Genomic DNA, 18,029 nt, shown 5'->3' with positions numbered 1-18,029 from the left:
TAGCCCCACTGATTTAAGTCAGTCTGCTTGAGGAGTAAGTGGGGGGCAGAACTTGGCCCCTAATGCTTAGAGCCCCTGAAGCAAGAAGGCACTTAAGCATATGCTTAATTTTAAGCAAGCAAATAGTTTCACTGAAGTCAAGCACATGCTAAGGTGCTTTGCTGGATGGGGACACAACTCTCAGGAGTTGAGCTTCCTTAATTTTATCCACATCAGTGTCTGAGCACTAGCACTTTTTCTCATTTAAAATAAAGTTCCTTATTCCTTTTTTTCTACACAAAGACATGCAGCATTTTTGAAAGAATTAAACTGATGATAAGAAATCAAATGTGAAAGACTAAAGCTAGGAAAGACAACAAATAAGGGTCTGATTAGACCTTTCCATCAGTGCTTGCTTTACTGTGTATCTCCTCTATTCCTAACCCTTCTGCCATGCCCTGACCCGTGATGCAGAACTTCCAGGTGTGAATTCTTCTAAGCTACACTTGTGAAAATCCAAAGTAACTCCCTTTAAATCAACACAATGACCCCACAATTGGTCTGGGGTCGCTGAGAGCAAAATTAGGCCCCTTGATCTTCCAACTTTGAACATCCATCTGCTTTAACTGATTAGCAGCAAATGGAAATGCATAACATCCACTACAGATTTCCCATGTGATTTAGCAGTGGACCTCTGCCACAATAACTTGAGATGTTAGTATTGCTAGTAATGATGTTGCGATGGCAAGAAAATTAACTCATGTCCCCAGGAAATACATTAAAGCTAAGGATGGGTGAATCTGTTCAGTTAACCCCCTGAAATTTTGCTTGAAACTCATGTGGAACCTAAAAGTGTGTGTTTTAAAGAAGCTTGGTCAATGGATTTAATTAACTTAATGTATTGGAAACTTTTTTTGAATGTGTCTGCACCTTCCAGGGTCTGACCTAGAGTGGATGCAAAAGTCCCAAAGTGCCAGGCATAAAGCTTTGTTCATGGAGTTTCTGGGCTGCACAAGAGAAGCAACAAAAATCTAATGAGATTTGGAGGGAATCTGGATGAAACATAAATAAATCCAGATTAAAATTTTGGCTAAATAAAGGAAAGAACCTGTTCCTGCCAAATTTTCAGCCCAGCTTTGTAGACCTGTATTTCAGATGAGCAACCTTTGGATTGTTACTCATCTCTAACTGGAAACTAAGCCCCATTGTAGTCAATGGCAAAACTCCCACTGACTTATTTTAGAGGCAGGATCCTGCAGTTAAGCCACCCCTAGATACCTGTGGGAGATTTAACAAAGGATTGCAGCATCAGGTCCTGCAACAGCAGACATTCCACTGAAATTCCAGTTGTGGGGCCAAGCCTTGCTTGCCTGTTGGGGACCCCCTTCCCTTAAACAGAACTACTTGCATGAATAAGGAATGCAGGATGTGGCCCATATACTTCAACTTTTCAGAAACTGGTTCTGGGAAAAAAGTCTCATAAAGAGAGAAAATTGATGCTGAAAGGACTTAGAAACAGCCTTGGTTGCCTTTGTAACTGTGGTCCCAACCCTGTAGTCTTCACTCAGGTGAAATGTTCTTCAGCCTTATCCAAAGCTCATTGAAGTCAATGGGAGATTTGCCATGGACTTTGGCTCACCTGCCACTCCCATTCACTTTTCTTAGACTAGCAGCTGCTCATCACCTCCTAGGATTTGTCCCATTGACTTTAATGGGAGTTTTGCCCAAATATAAGCCCTGTAAATCAGGAGATCTGGCTATTGTTATTAACTGTGTTTTTAAAAAAGCAGTACAAGCAAGTTCCTGAGTAATTATAAAGCAGAATAACTGCAACTCTGAAGTCAATTCTGATCTTTCAGAAAAATAAGAAATAGGAGCAGCATTCAATTCCCTTATCTAAACGTTTATTCCTCTAGCTTCAACATTCTAATATGTGAGGCTTCTGTATGTGTGTCTCTCATATTGGGTTGTAAATCTGCAGCAATTTTAAGGTTGCGTTATTTTGTAAGTTAAAATACAATGGTGTTTCATCAACCCAACATTCTTCTATTCATATTGTTGACAAGGTATTAATGCCAGATGTCAAAAAAATCATTGGTGGAACAATTCAGTGGCTGAATTTCAGTTTCATATTATAATTGGAGTGCAACTGCTTCCATACTTTGCTTGCTAACACATTAATAAAGTAAGAAGTTCATATCTAATCCATTTATTCAGTGAACACTAATTTCCCAAATAGCTTATCTGCCCTAAAACTACTTCTTAACGTTCTTGCACAAAACTCATTTCCTGATTTAACCCAGTGCTTTTAGAGAGCTTTCGTCCCCTGAGTATTGTAAGAAAATCCAAACTGTAATGCAATTAGCCTTTGGGAATACAAGACATTTCTGCAGATGCAGGGTACAAGGCACTACGATATGGAACTCTGGAAATTTAAGAATTTCTTTGCTGATTTTATGATGGGTCTTTATTTTTTCTGTAGTAAGTTCACAGTGTTCTCTTGCTATGTGATAGCAATCTCACTGACATACTGCAAAGGGGACATGGTGATAGTGACTTCACAGGAGGAGAAGATCAAAGAATTTATAAACAACTAGCATTTCAGAAGTCCCAAAATATCAATGAAGTTCAGGCTTCAAATAGTTTCTTACTTATATATAATTCTGAAACTGAAATTCAGCTACAAATGCTAAACATTCTGTGTTTTAGAAAGCAGGTTTTGTTTGCATTTGCTTTGAAAGTGCAGTCTACTGGACTTACTCACACAAGTGGTTCTGATAACTGGATCATATGGTCCATATTCAGTGTGGGCTCAATTCTGCAAGGTGTGGAGCATTTTCTGATTGATCCCACAACTTCCATTGAAGCTAATAAGAGTTGAGGACTCTCTGCTCCCCTCAAGGAACAGTCAACACCACTGGGGGAACAGATCCTTTTCATTGAGCCCATACCAAAGCAAACCTTACATTGGCTACAATGGGAATTTTTCCTGAGTAAAATCTGAATAAAGACCTTAGCCATTGGCTTATTGCCTTCAGTTGGACTCTCACATGAATATGATTAGTACAATTTGACCCTGGGTTTGTGTGCAAATATATGAAATAGAGATAGAGGGACCAAAACAATGAAATCTATAACACATGCTTAAAATATCATCCACAATTAAAAATAAGGATATGCAATGCAAAGGGTTTCGGAACAGATCGAAATAGCTTACATTAAAAGGTAACTAGAACTGCTTCAGAGAATGGTGATCCTGTCAGATCAAAAGCAAGCTGCTCATGACTGCCCATTACAGCCTGGTAAATAAAATAAAATTGTATTTCCAAATGATGGGGAAGGAGACAGGGAATGCCCAAATTCCTACTGAATAATATTCAGATTATCCAACTTCATAGAGACCAGTAAATGAAAATGGTGCCAACTTTCATAAGGAATTATTCAAATGGCTCTAGATCCAGTCCAGAGTGGGATTCTTGATTTTCTACTACCTGTTGTCCTGCAGTAATGATGGGCCAGATCCTCAGTTGCTGTGAATAATCATAGCTATGAGTGGACACACGAGCTGAGGATCTGCACCTACGTGCCTAAAGTTGACGAAAAACAGGGCTTGAGGGCAATGAAGGAAAAGATCTTGAGAAGCCTCAGTGGCCATTAAACTTTAAAAATCTTAAATATTTTCTCATTCTAAAAATCATAATTAAAGCACATATGTACAAATAACTACTTCTGCTCATTTTGAGGTGAAAAATAATTAGTAGCAGCCACTACAGTCTGCATCCTCCTCCTCCTCTTGTTCAGACCTATTCTATTTTTCTTCCTTCATGGTACTTTCTCCATGGTAAACAACACACACTGTAGTTAGGGTTGCCCTGGCAGTAACCAGACCCCCAAGGCTCCGCCCTGCCCCTTCCCCCAAGGTCCCATCGCTGCTCCACCACTTGCCCCAGGCCCTGCCCCTCCCCGCCTCTTCCCCCATAGCCCTGCCCCTGCACGCCACAAGCCTTGTGAGCAACTTGGCCCCGGAGGTGGCGGCTGCTGCTGCTGTGCTGCCTCCTTCCTTCTCCTTAGGGTTGCCACAGATTAAAAAAAACGGACCTTGGGGCTTGTCGAATGGCACCCAGACACACAAGCCGAAACCCGGCCTGTCCTGGTGAAAACTGGACAGGCGGCAACACTAACTGTAGTTGGTGTCTGACTTTAGACTAGAAAGGGGGAACTGTACTTTCCCTGCTTCCCAGCTCGCTCGCTCTCCCTCTCAAAAAGCTAAGGTGTTTTGACAGCAAGAGTGTCCCTCCAATAGTAAAGCTTCCTTCTCCTTTTCTTCCCCTATGACTGTAGACAGGATGACAAACAATCCTTCGTTCTGTCTTTCCATGTCAGTCTTTTCAAGATTCCCTGGGAATTCTTTTCATTACATGGATGTTTTTCTGCTGGGCCTGTCATCAAATGCAGCATGCCTTTTGTGTAAAGCAGAGTTCAGGCTTAACATTTTTCCTTAATTCTATTTCGAAATGATCTCATGCCAACATTGCAAGCAAATTTTGGTAAGTGGCAAGAATTCAGCACTGAAAGGTCTAAAGGAAGGTGCTTTCTAAAACACAGACACACACACATTGCAGTTTTCATGGCCAGTTTGTCAGCTGCTGGTAGGTATCTAAGATATTCACATATAGAATAGGGTTTTTTGGCCTTGCAATTGTGGTAAAATCCATACTTCTGATGATGGGATGCAAAGTTTCTAACTACCTAATGGTCAATTCTCATTCAGCACATCTAACCCAAATCTCAATTTGCAGATAGTGGACATCCATTATAAAAACAAACAAAAAACCAATAAGATGCTTTAAAAAAAAAAGTGGTCCAGATCTTAGCCCCCCCACTTCTGCTGCTTTGTGCAAAACAGCCAGAGAACCAGTGGGTTTAGGTTTCTTAGAATTTCCCCAGCACAGGGGAATTTGTGGGTGGCACAGAACTGCTAAAATGGCATCTAGAGGGAAAAGAGTACAAGCTACCAAAACTATCCTTGGGACCACTGTCAGCCTAGCCTAAGTAAGAACAGACCAAAATTATAGCCCTATGGTTGGAAAGTTAATATAAAAGGCAAAAGTTACCCTTTTCTGCTGGATTTGTAAAATACAAACTCAGTGCACTTTGCATCTCTGACCAGGACCAGCTCTTGGCACCAGCAAAGCAAGCACATGTTTGGGGAGGCACAATTCCAGGGGCAGCATTCCAGCCACCCCCCCCCCTTTTTTTTTTTTTTCTTCTTGGACAGTTGCGCTCTCTGAGCTTGGGGCAGCAAATTTTTTGCTTGAGGCAGCAAAAAACCTAGAGCTGGCCCTGTCTCTGACATATTCCATGCTCATTTCCCTGACTGAGTCCTGTTTTTTCTTATTTAGGTCAATATTGGCATTCTCATTGCCGTCACCAGAGTCATCTCGAGAATCAGCGCAGACAACTATAAGGTGCACGGAGATGCCAATGCAGTCAAGTAAGTCATTCTATTCACATTACTTTGCAATAAGAGAATCACTTAGAACTATGTTATGTCATAGATGGCTATATCATGTGTTCATCTCTGTACATTGGTAGGATGACTCAATAGGAAAAAAAACAAACAGTCACAGTCAGCAAATTAACCCCCCATTTTTAATGCAACAGCTGAGCAACTGTGCCGTGGAAGGGGGAAGCGAAGCTGGAGTTAACCCCTTGTTCGCCAGGAACTAGGTAGTTCCCCTACTATCCCATCACAATCCCCTTCACATACCGACTCATGATTGTGCCTTCTATTAACACTTTGGTTTCTTTCCCCTTAGAGAATAACTACATTCAAAAGTACATTGCACAGAATGCAACGGTCATTTAATTAGTTTACACTGGAACATTTCAATATTCCCAGGCTTTCTGAGGATAATCCTTGATTTTGACCCTAACTCAGCAAAATATTTAAGCACATGTTTACCTCTAAGTCCATCCCTATTGAAAAGCACCTAGGCCCATGCTTAACTTTAAGTTTGAGCTTAATGCTCTTATATATCAAAGAAGTTTACACACTATGGTAGTGGCCTTTTTGATGGCATAGCCAAAACACTGCCTTATTAAAGTGCCATCCCCTCGCCAGAAGCTTGGAAGTGACACTTTAACTTATATATGTCTCTGATATCTGAACACATGGGGCTAAATTCTAACTTCAATCCAAACCCATGGGGTTGCATAAGTGCAACTGACAGCAGAATTTAGCCCACTGAATTTAAGTGAAACACAGTATTGTACAGTCCAGAGAGACATTCTTGTATCTCCTAAAATGCTTTCCTCCAAATATAAAGAGGGCAGATTTAATGTGTCCATTACTGAGTCACTCTAAAACGTGTTGACAATTTGCTTTTTATGTTTCTGAGCCACGATGCACAGTACACTTAGGATTTGGTGAGGCTGTCCTGAAATTGTGACAAGAAGAGTCATTTTATGATTAAATTACTCACCTCATTTTTAAAACACCAGCAACTTTCCAATATTGGTGGCACTGATCTAATTAAAGTGAGTTTAGTTATTGTATATCTTCCGAGTGAAGGGTAAAACAGTAAATATGCCTACACAAAAATCTATAAGTTAATTATTCTGTAATGAATTCAGAACACTGGAAATTAAAATGACTGGTGATTCGAGCCTGGCTGAGTCCCTGTGACCTTCAGAAACATGAAGGAATTACAGTACCTAAGGAGACAAATGGCCATCTCTGCCAATAACTATTTTTATTTTCCATTAGAGCTATGAAAATAAAGAAACAGTGTCCATAAGTTAATACAAGCTATATAGATACCACTGAGTACCTAGATACTTTGGTGACTGATAAATATATATTGAGAGAGAGAGATTATGAATCAATACATACCATAGGAAGATGTATAAATCAATACATACCATTGGTATCTTTATGACTTGTGAGCAGTGCAGGTGGGAGCACAGTGAAGTGCAAATGAGTAGAGCTTAAGGTCCTTTGTTTAAATAACACTAGGGACAGAGTTAGAATGCCTGACATACAGATCGAAAATGTGATTTTTTTTTCTTTGTCCTGCTCTAGGCCATTTTGGGGTGTGGCCATCCATGAATCTGTGCATACAACCTAAGTCTGCCTCTGACATTATCCTTACTGTTAATAGTATGCTGATGACATAGATAATTATTTCTTATTAATTTTTCAGTGTCCCAAACTGTGCTAGGTACCTGGCAGCACAGACAAAGATGCAGTCCTTTCTCAGAGCAGCTTCCAAGCTTATTTATTATCATGTGTGGCAGTGGCCTCTAGAAGCCCCAGTCATACACTAGGACCCCATGGTGCCAGGCACTGTAAAAACTGAACAAAAAAGCCCCCAGAGAACTTACAATCTACTTTCAGACCTGACATAATGAGGAAGATTTTTAAAAAAAAGAACAAAACAATAAAGAGGTGTGGCAGGAGGATGCAAAGCAGTAAGATTATGAAGTTATTCAGTTATGGACTGTATATCATGGTAGCACAACTCTTCGGTTAAGTATAGGTAAAATAGATATTACAGAGACTGGGTGGGCAAGGTAATATCTTTTATTTGTCCAGCTTCTGTTGGTGAGAGACAAGTAGGTCCAATAAAATATATTACCTGATGATTACCTGTTCTGTTCATTCCCTCTCTGCCACCTGGCATCGGCCACTGTTGGAAGACAGGATATTGGGCTAGATGGACCTTTGGTCTGACCCAGGATGGCTGTTCTTATATTACCTCACCCACCTAGTCTCGCTAATATCTTGGGACCAGCATGGCTACAATCACGCTGCAGACAGTAATGTAAAATAGATATGTCATTGTTGGCTAATTTCCTGTGGGTGTTATTGCAGAAGTGGGTCTTCCAGAGGGATTTGAATGAGGAGAAGATAAGGGGCTTTCAGGACCAGGTCCTGGAGTCCCTAATTCAGCAAAGCACTTAATCACATGCTTAACTTTCAGTTAAGGCACAAGTTTGTGTGTTATTGCTTTGCTGAATCAGGGTTTCCATGCTTAGAAGATGTCATGGAAAAGGGCACTGATGTGGATTGTTGGAGAAATGAGGTGTTGAACCTGATGCTATTAGCAAAATCCAATTTCTTGCCTTTGCAGTTAGTATTTCTTGCATGCTTAGGGGAGTTTATACATTTTTTGTGTTAAAGGAGAGTTGACCCCTTTCATGTTGCAGTTTTCCCAGGAAGAAGAAAGCTAATCCCACCAAACCGAACAGGATTCTCTGGTGTTCTCACAGCTGCATGAGAGACTTTTTTCAATATAAGATAAGAACTAAATACCAGAAAATCCTGGATGTTGATTAGCTGATTTATTATGTGAGCATGTTGGAGTGAGTGAGCATAGCAAGCTGAGACAATGACACAGAGCAAAGGGAAATAAAAATAAGGCAATAACCTCTGTTGTTTCCGTCAAGCTACTGTCACCAAGGACTACAAGGTAGCGTTTGAGTCGACAAGTTAAATCAGTGGGGGAGAAATCACTGAAGGCTGCAAAATGCTTCATGTAATGGCATCCTTAAAGAAAGGGCCTGTCAGGCATCCATCTGGATTGTACCCTTCATTTGACATTAGCTGTGGTGGAAAGTGGATGATGTTAGAAAGAATTCATCAGGTGTATTTTTAGAAAATCCAGCTTGATTGCAATGGGACAACGTGGGTTTTGCAAGGCAAGGAAGCACTGAAAACAAATTGAAAATTTTGCTGCAGTTATGTATTGTCTCGGGGGATAAGGGGATTTTGCGGGCACATAAAGTGCTCAGAGTATCAGAACCCATCAGACAAAGGTGAAAGGATAAGAATTACAGTACAGGGGAAATTGTGGTACCAGGGAAGGTCTGCACAGTGCAGCGAATTACCCTAGCTAAGGGGCAGAAAAAGAGGGAAGGATTTAACTTGTGTCTTTTCAAGATGGAAAGAAATTAAAGACAGGGAAGCCCAAGGGTGAATGCTGAGTTTTTGCCTGAAAGAATTTGGATGATGATATTTAAATAGAAAGATTTCTAAGTTGGCAGGTGATAATGAACTGGAGGGCACAGTGCAATGAATGAAAAACAAGTAAGAGGTGGCAGAAGGAATATAGCAGGGCTGCCAAATGCTTGCTCGCTTCTCCTTGGTAAGAAAATAGGGTCAACATTTACAAGAGTGGATGTGTAAAATATATATATCGGCACCTAAATAAGTGGCCTGATTTGCGGACGTTCTCAGTACCTACAACTCCCATTGACATCAACATAAACGTAGGTACTTAAATTTCGACATCCGAGTCTGAAAATTCTAGCCTGCAATTCTTATTGGAAGGGCTCATCAAGCCCACCTTCTTCCAGGTTTTGCTGCCAGAGGAAAACTTTAACCAGATTGAGGGGAACTGATGTGCTATGTGAAAAGAAAGCTAATTAAAGGGATGCTATATTGGGTCCAAAGAAAAAAAATATCAAGTGATGGAGCCTCATGACAAAATGTAAAAGTTAGCGGAGAGTAACTGCACTAGAAGCACATTTTAGATGGTACATGGAACATAAAATAAAAGAAGAGATATATTTCTACTTAATACAGGGCCCAATCTTCCAAGGTACCAAACACACTGGTTACAAGGTCTTGAGTGTTTTACACTTCCATTGAGTGCATAGGACTGGAAGGCACTTAGTGCCTTGAAATATCAAGGTACAGATTATTTGAAGTACTTCATAGAATAAGAATGCAATCATGATCACAATGATACCAGCCAGAAAGGATAATATATTGGTAGAGATGTGTTGGTTTGTCCATGGTGTATTAGGTTCCCTAAAGATGAAGTTACTTGGCAATGCAAGTGGATATTACCAATGGGAACCTGTTTCTCTTGGCAACAGACAGTAATAAACTGATGTAATTATTTATAGTAATTGATCATGATTTTCCATATGGCAGTGATCTGAGTTAGCATGCTGATTGGATTATGACTACAGAACAGCATATGCCAGCTCTTTGCTGTAAGTGCAACATGCATTGAAACCATATACTAGTTGGACAGTTTGCTAGCTCTTCCTGCCTATGAAATATCCCAGTATAGTTCTTGTTCAGAAAGCTGGCATTTGCTTTTGACAAACTGAATTTCCTCAAAAATTCAGGAATATGGGAAAAAGTCCTGAATTTCAAAACCAAAACAGTAGTACTAAAAGGGAGAAGGAATTTGCTTTCTGTAATAATCAGAGTCTAGCTGTAAAGTGAATCAGCTCCATGTCTTGTCCAATATTTAAATTCCTCTTGCAGCATGGTGCAATATGGGTGAAGTGACCTTCTCAGTTACTGTTGTTGCATGTCCCACTGAAGGGAGCAGACATATCCTTAGCTAATCAGTTTACTCCAGTTTCAAAGACACAAACCAGGTGCACATTAACCAACCCCTATGAACTAAATAAAAAAACAAAACCCAAATTAAAAAACAATTGGCTGAAGATCAAGAAGAAACATCAAAGAGAAAAACTCACGTCTTTGGGATGCAAATGTGCAGGAATCATGGCAAAATTACTCATTTGAAGGTCCAATGCTTAAGACATTTTTTGGAGCAAAAGGGGGTTAAATTCAAGATTTCTGGTAATCTGATTGCAGTTGCAGTCCAGATATTAAATGTTCAGTAGATAGGTTCTTTTTTTGGTCACAGTCTGGGTTTGTATCAAATCATCTATTCCTGCATGTGAAAATACTCAGAACTGGTCACTTTTATGGACATTTAAGGGGTGCCTGAATTCTAGCACAGAAATACAAACTAGTAATTAGAGCTGAGTGAAGAATTTCCCACAATTGTTTATTATCTGAATTTATTCAATTGTTTTATGAATTATTTAATGATGTATGGTTTATTTACAAATATTCAAAATATGAACTCTGTTGCTTAGCTGTGGTTGGTCAAACAAGTCACATAAGCATTTCCAGCACAAATAATTTTGTGTTTGAATTCAGATGTTGATTTCCATGAATAATCTTGTTATGCCTTTGTGATTTGCTGCCTGTGAACATTTTTGTCACTGAAACTTAATCACTTGAATCCGTTCATAAGAAGTGAACACAGAGTGGGCACAAGCATAGCTGAAGGGAATGCATTAAAATATTTAAAGGAATATTGATAGACTATTTTTTGCATTTTCCACCTAGCTCAAATAGGGTGAGTTTTGGGAAAGTACTTAAGCATGTGCCTAACTTTAAGCACATGAATAGCTCCATTGAGTTCAATGAAATAGATGAGTTCAATGGGAGTACTCATGTGCTTAAGTACCTTCCTGAATCAGGGTCCTACTGAACAATTAAAATAAAAACTTCTTGTCTTTATTTATTCATGCAGTATTCAACTTCTTAAATGCAGGGTTCACACAGAGACACTGAGTTTTATTGCCTTTTTGTTTTATACATGTATCCACTTTATAATACATGATGTTAGAGCTGACTGAAGATTTGTAGACAATAGTTTTCTGCTAGAAAATGCTGATTTGAGAAAATTGAAATGTTTAATGCAAAGTATCAGTTTTGTCGAAATTTTGGTGGGAAATTATCAAAATGTTTGATTCCAATGAGAGTGAAAGATTTAATTTCAACGTTATCACTTTTACTTTTATATTCTGTTCTAGCTGAAATTATTGTCAAATCAAAGCATTTTGACATTACTGAAAGGTCAAAAGAAATATTTCAAAAATATTTCATTTTGCAAAAAGTCCAGAGATTTAGAATTTTTGGCCAATTCAGGTGAAAACCAAATTTCTCAAAATACTGAATTTTGACCAGCCCTACATGGAGTAGTTGATCTTGGATGCAAATGTAAGAGTTCAAAGTTTCAGCTGGGGGAAGTTTGGGGTGAAATATTGGATGTTGAAAGAAAGATATCCCCTAACGAAAACTTCAGTTTTTGGTGAGTTTACTGTAGAGATTGAGTCCAACATTCCCATAGTCTGCTGGGCACAGGACATTATTTTACAAAGCATTTAAGCATGTGCTTAAGTGTTCTGCTGAATTGGGGCCTTAGTGGAGTGGACATACTTCAGTTAAGATCCCACTTGCTTAACTGAACACCATATAAGCACCTTGAATCTGTTATAAAGCACATCACAGTCAATGGAAAAACTCCCATTGACATCAGTGGGGCTGTGGATCCACTTTTCAGCACCTAATGGATGGAGATTGGGTGAGGGAGAGTTGCCTTCCTATGCTTGGGTGAGGAAAGATGTCCAGTTTGACTGTATTGTCATAAATAAACTTGATCAGAGAAAAGCCTCCTTTATCACATGTAATCATTTTCATCATATAAGTGGAGTGGGGCTTCTGAATGTATTTGGGTTAAAAGAATGTGCAGTTTTTCAAAAAGAATTAATTACAATACTTTCAGGAGACAGAGTGGACACACAAAAGTAAATACGAAATGCAGAATGTCTTTCCCCATTTCTACTTCCACAGAAGTGGTTTTAGGCTTGAAACAAAGCTACTGGGTGTAGCTATATCATTGTGCTTCCCAGCACGCTCAATTTTACACCACATTTGTCCCACAGACAGAGTTTCATTAGCTTGCTCTCAAATAAACTGCCAAATCGAACTCTTGCTGACTGCTTTCCCACTGTCTTCTCAGAAATAGCCCAATGAGATGGAACAATCAGTATCATTTACATAAAATATAGACTTCATAAGCTTGTGAACCAGAAATGATAGCTATCGCAATCAGCCAGGGAGAAAGCAATTACAATATAATTAGAAAATTTCCTTAGCGTTTTACTTTGTTTCACTAAACACATTCTCTTTGTCCTGCGAAGCTCAATGTTCACTCAATAAAATGATCAAAACAGTCCCTTAGATCTCTAGAGAGGGAATAGGTTTTTTCCCCCGTTTTGTTAAATTAATGATTGAAATCAGGAATACATGAAAAAATGGTTTGTTTTCCCATGATGGCTTGCAGTATAGACCCAATTCCGCTCCCATTGAAGCGAATACGGATTTTGCCATCAACTTCAGTGAGAACAACTCAAATGTTCCCTTTCCCAGAAAACTGTACAAAGGATTTAGGATACATGTATCCATTTGGACATGTTTGACACAGGAGTTACATGTGTGCTATTATGTGTTGTGATTCACATGACCTTGATCCAAATTTTTGAAGGAATCTCCAACTCCTAAATTAGGCGCTATCGCATTAGCAATCATGCAGAAATATATATATTTTTTTTTAATGAAAGAGACTCTTACTAAATTCTACAAAGCTAAACAGGCATAAAGTCACAGAAAATAAACGCCAAGATATCTGATGTTGTTAAATCCTCCAGATAAAAAAAAAAAGAGGTCTTAATTGAGTAAGTGCTTCGTTTTTTCTACTTACCTAAACAATAATAATAATAAAAAAAGGAAGTCTTGCGTTTTCTAATTTAGAATAGCTGCTCTATTATCTATTTACATTAGCTAAAGATTTACAGCTAAATCACTCACATGCTTTTCATTTCCTTGAACTATGCATTCTTATTTTCTGATAGGAGATACCCACACGTACGGTCTGCATACAGATACCCTCACTGATGGCATAGCTATTTGCGAGGGTTTTGCCAAACATGCTTAGATATGTTTCTGTTTACTGTGGACAAGGCAGCGGATAGGGGCGTCTAGTGGTCTGCATGCCAACAAAGGGAGGCAAGCAGACTCTGCCGTTTACCATTTGCTAAATTATTTGCACATTCTTGTACACAACAGAATCCATTTCAGAGACATTTCCCTTAGAAGAAAAACAAGAAATGGATCCCCTCCGCTCATTCAGGCCCTGTGTTTCTGTGTTTTGGATCGAGGCTGGAGTTCCTGGTGGGATGCGATGCCGTGGGAACCAGTTAATATAACCCCTTTGTTGGAGTGGGAACATGTCCCATCTGTAGAAAGTGCCATATTGTTATCTGAGGAAATCTCCTGTGCACCACTGAATCAGACTACCACAACTGTCATATTGATTTGGTGTCACTACTGAGACTTCCAGCACAGCTTCCAATGGCGCCAGCTGAGGCATGCAGACCTTCATCCGTTAGGAACTTCACTGAAATCTACTAACTCAGTGGTGCCCAACCTTATTACACAGGAGGGCCACATAAACATAAACACAACCTCGTGTGGGCCAAACATATTAAGATTTAAAGTCACCTGTATCAATTAATATTTTAAGTTCAGCTTGTTTCGTATATATTTAGATAGGTTGTTTTTATGTACAGTATTGTCTATTTACACACTTGCGTAAACTAAAATGATATAAACATGAAAAAACGCTAAAGAATCAGCTGTTAGCATAGAATCAGCTGTTAGTGTTGAAGCAGGTCATGGGCCTTATGAAATGCTCTGGTGGGTGAGTATGGCCCATGGGCCATAGGTTGGGCATCCCTGCACTAACTCATTAAGATCCCAGTTTTCAGGCCTAGGCCATCGAAGAATCACAGAGGTCACAGGGAAAACATACATTTACATGGCTTTTAAATGTAATTTAACCTACTTTTTGGTTGTTTCAAAGAATAAGCAGACACAGGGCTTGACCCAGTGTCCATGGAAGGTGGTGGGAGACCTTCCTTTGACTCAAATGGGAGCTGGATCAAGCATCCAACAAGCAATGCTGACTAAAGGTGCAAAAAAACTCTTAGAAGGCAGAGAAACCAGTAGGCATTAGAAACATAGTGCATCCAGCATTTGCTGCAAAAATTGCTCAGCCATGCTGAAAACATATTCAAAGAGGTGCATGACACCTGGAAATGGTAGTTTGCTTTTTATTTCACCATGTACAAGGGCTCAATGTATTAGGAAAATGGAAGAGAGTACTATGCAACAGGATACATGAGTGTGTACGCACACAAAGCTATTCCTCTCCCATGTCAGTTTTTAATTATGTTCTACATTTTAACTTTTGGTGTAGAAGCCACCTTTGCATTTGCTTTGGATTTTCCCTGCATCTGTCAGTATTCATTGCTAAAGTGTTTCTTGCATGATCGGGTTTGGTATGCTTCACACAGAAAGTTTTCCTATCTATATAAATAGCGATTACTAAAGTTATCTTCTAACAGATGTAACTAAAAGTGGGCTCTGCTCCAGCAGCTCACAATGCTGCACACATCCATAGGGTTCATCCATGGACTTGAACGTTCCAAAGCACTTTGCAAAGCCATAAATTATATTCCAGAAGCATACTGATTGCATTAAGGCAAATTGCACATCCATTTCGTCAATGGTGTATTGCCTGTCATGGTTCTTCATGCCAGCCTTCAGCAGTGAACTCTGCTTATAAAGATTCCCCATCTTTCTTTCTTTCAGCACAGACACCTTTTGTCTCAGATCAGCGTAGAGGATGCCGAGTCACCTGATTATTTTTGCCAGCTTTGTTTTTTTCTCTAAGCAGGCATCAATCAATGAGGTACTGCTCTGTATATTTGTCTCCTTTTTGTAAATTCTCCCACAAATAAGATGAAATGGGAGCTGGAAGACTTATTTAAAAATTATCTTAATTCATCCTTTGCCCAATATCCACTGGTCAATCACAGCACCTCTTGGAAGCAGTGGATTGACCAATAGCAGTGTCTTTATCAAAGGACTCCCTCCATTGGCCAGAAGGTGCTGAGACACCACACTGTGATTTAATCTTGCCCCTCCGTGATGGCCGTCTGTGAAATGCCTCTTCTGTAAGAAGATTAGCAATGAGTCTGGATCCAAACTTTCTCATAGGGTTCAAACTGGTTAAAAATTATCTGTGCCTCACTGGGCAATGAAAACTACAGATGCAACACTTAGTGCATTTAAAAAAAAATTTATCCGAGTTCCCGCTTACATTTGTTCCTTTAAAAATGAAAAGCAGCTTTCCCTGCTTGCTGAAGGAAATCTATCCACTAGAAAGAGTGATCTGGCAAGTCAAATCTGCTTACAGCAACTATTTTTCTTGACAATTTCTAATGGCATGTAATCACATTCCCCGCACATGGCTTCAAAGGGCATGAGGAATGTATCTCATTGAAGCTCTCTGAAGGGAGAGTATGGGGGAGGACTATAAAGGAAATACATTGATGAGAGTATTAAGATGTTAATTAGTGACCTGAAGTCCTACTACTGATGATAATGTCTTAAATCTAATTAAATCTTTGGCTCATTGGATATGACAAAATAAAAATACTGTTTGGGTCAAATTTGATTAAACACATGGGGAAGAATCCAGAGATAAGTAAAAATACATGAGTTTAAACATGAGCAATGGAAGAACTACCAGTGCAGTGCTAATGTGCAAGGGGCAGATTGAATTTATAAGTGTTTCCAGTTTGTCTGTTTCCATTAGCCAAAATATTGAGTTATCACCATACTAAGGCTCCAGTTCAGCAAAATGTTTATGTATGTGTTTAAGTCCATCTCTCTTCAGCACTTGAGTTATGTTTATGTTGAGAGAGCAAAATATTTTCCCATCCTAAATCAGGACCAAAAAATCAAAGTAAATTTTTTTAAAAAATTCAATTTGGATCAACTGAAATGTTTCATTTTTGATAATTTTGAAATGTTTTGTTTAGATTTTGACTATTTAAAACTATAAATAGCTTAAATTTCAAAACAAAGTTATTTTGTACTGTAAAGCTGGGATTTTCTACTTTAAAAATGTCAAAATATTTTGAAAATTTCAAATCTTTTTTCTGAAAATATTTTCAAATTGAAAAATTGGTCTAAACTGAACTGTTCCTTCAAAAAGTTTCAGTTTCAACGAATCAGCATTTTCCTATGAAGAAAGTGTTTAGTCAAAAAATTCCCAACCAGCTCTGTTTAGCACAGCACTTAAGAACATGCTTAAGGGATGTGCCAAATGAGGATGGATTGCAACTTGCGTGTCACCAGTGACTTAGCTGGAATTCAAACTGCTGACTTCCCCATCCTTTGAGTCATCCAGTCCTCTGCAATAAGTGATAGTTCTTACTTTAATACAAAAGGCTGGGATTTTCAAAGGAGACTAGTTAGGTGCCCAACTCATAAAAATTAAACAGGCGTTGGTGCCTAATACAAGGCCTGGGATTTTAAAAGGAATCATCTAATAAAGTTATTTTAAAATCTAAGTTTTTAGGGCCTGATCATATTGACTTAAAAGAGCTTTGGCTCTGGCCCTTTATTTCTAAATCCCATGTGAATTGTACATTTTTGTAGATAATACAACATAGCAACAAAAATAAATAAGTACAGTGGATCTAGCTGAAAAATTTTGCTCTATACAATACAATTTAAGACATACTATAGGAAATCTCCATTGTAATACATTGGGTACCATTCACCACGGGGATGACTGGCAGATATTTATTTTTGGTGTTTCATAGTTTAATGACTCCTATTCATCAGAGCTGAATGTAAATGAATTACAAGGAGGGTCACTGATGGAGAGAGAGTTGTTTTGTATGACTTTAGTACTGACAGACACCTGTACATACAGAATGTACCAGCATGATTAAATATTCAAGAAGCACTGGATTGTCTGAATAGAGAAATGTTGTAATTTTCATCAGGACTGCTTAATGTGTGTCTGCTTTCATATTTTAATGCCTAGAAAGAGCAGGTTTTGTTAAAATTTGGTTAATTACATCCCTTTTATGAACCCCACAAATTGCTTTTGGCAAGGAGACAGAAACGGATGAGGACACATGCAAATTTAGAATCAAAGTGGCCAAAAGACTGCAACTAGAAGATTTATTCTTGCAAGATGCTGAGCACTTGTTGCAGGTGCTGAACAAGCTAAACTCCCCCTAAAGTCAGCGGGAGTTAAAGGGGCTCAGAAACCCAAAGGTGCGTGCAGGACCATGCCAGATCAATATGTTATTGAGCTGAATCTGGTGACCTAATCAGTGGGGACAGATAGAGGGAGCTTTCACCTAGCACCACTTTATATGGTACGGCTGAGCCACCTGCCAGTTAGCCCTCACCTTTAATAGCTGGAGAGCACTGCACTACCATTCCTGGGTGGAGTCAGTCCTTTGATACAGACCCAACAATCAATAAGTTGTTGGTAACTCTGATATTACACCCCTGA

General features: G+C 39.1%; 1 protein-coding gene and 1 long non-coding RNA gene across 2 annotated transcripts in view; one reads left to right on the top strand and one right to left on the bottom strand.

Annotated features, from left to right (window-relative positions):
• LOC119843986 overlaps positions 1-18,029 on the bottom strand; it is a 146,497-nt gene that overhangs the window by 17,463 nt on the left and 111,005 nt on the right. The window lies entirely within an intron of this gene.
• The window catches only part of ADGRD1 (adhesion G protein-coupled receptor D1), a 252,094-nt gene that overhangs the window by 209,925 nt on the left and 24,140 nt on the right, over positions 1-18,029 (top strand). The window contains exon 23 of the mRNA XM_038374066.2: positions 5,382-5,473. Within this exon, the coding sequence (XP_038229994.1) occupies positions 5,382-5,473 (92 nt within the window). The remainder of the gene's footprint in view (positions 1-5,381; positions 5,474-18,029) is intronic.

This window comes from Dermochelys coriacea, chromosome 15, assembly GCF_009764565.3.
Source record: "Dermochelys coriacea isolate rDerCor1 chromosome 15, rDerCor1.pri.v4, whole genome shotgun sequence".
Lineage (NCBI taxonomy): Eukaryota > Metazoa > Chordata > Testudines > Dermochelyidae > Dermochelys > Dermochelys coriacea.
This window is presented reverse-complemented; position numbering and strand designations above follow the sequence as displayed.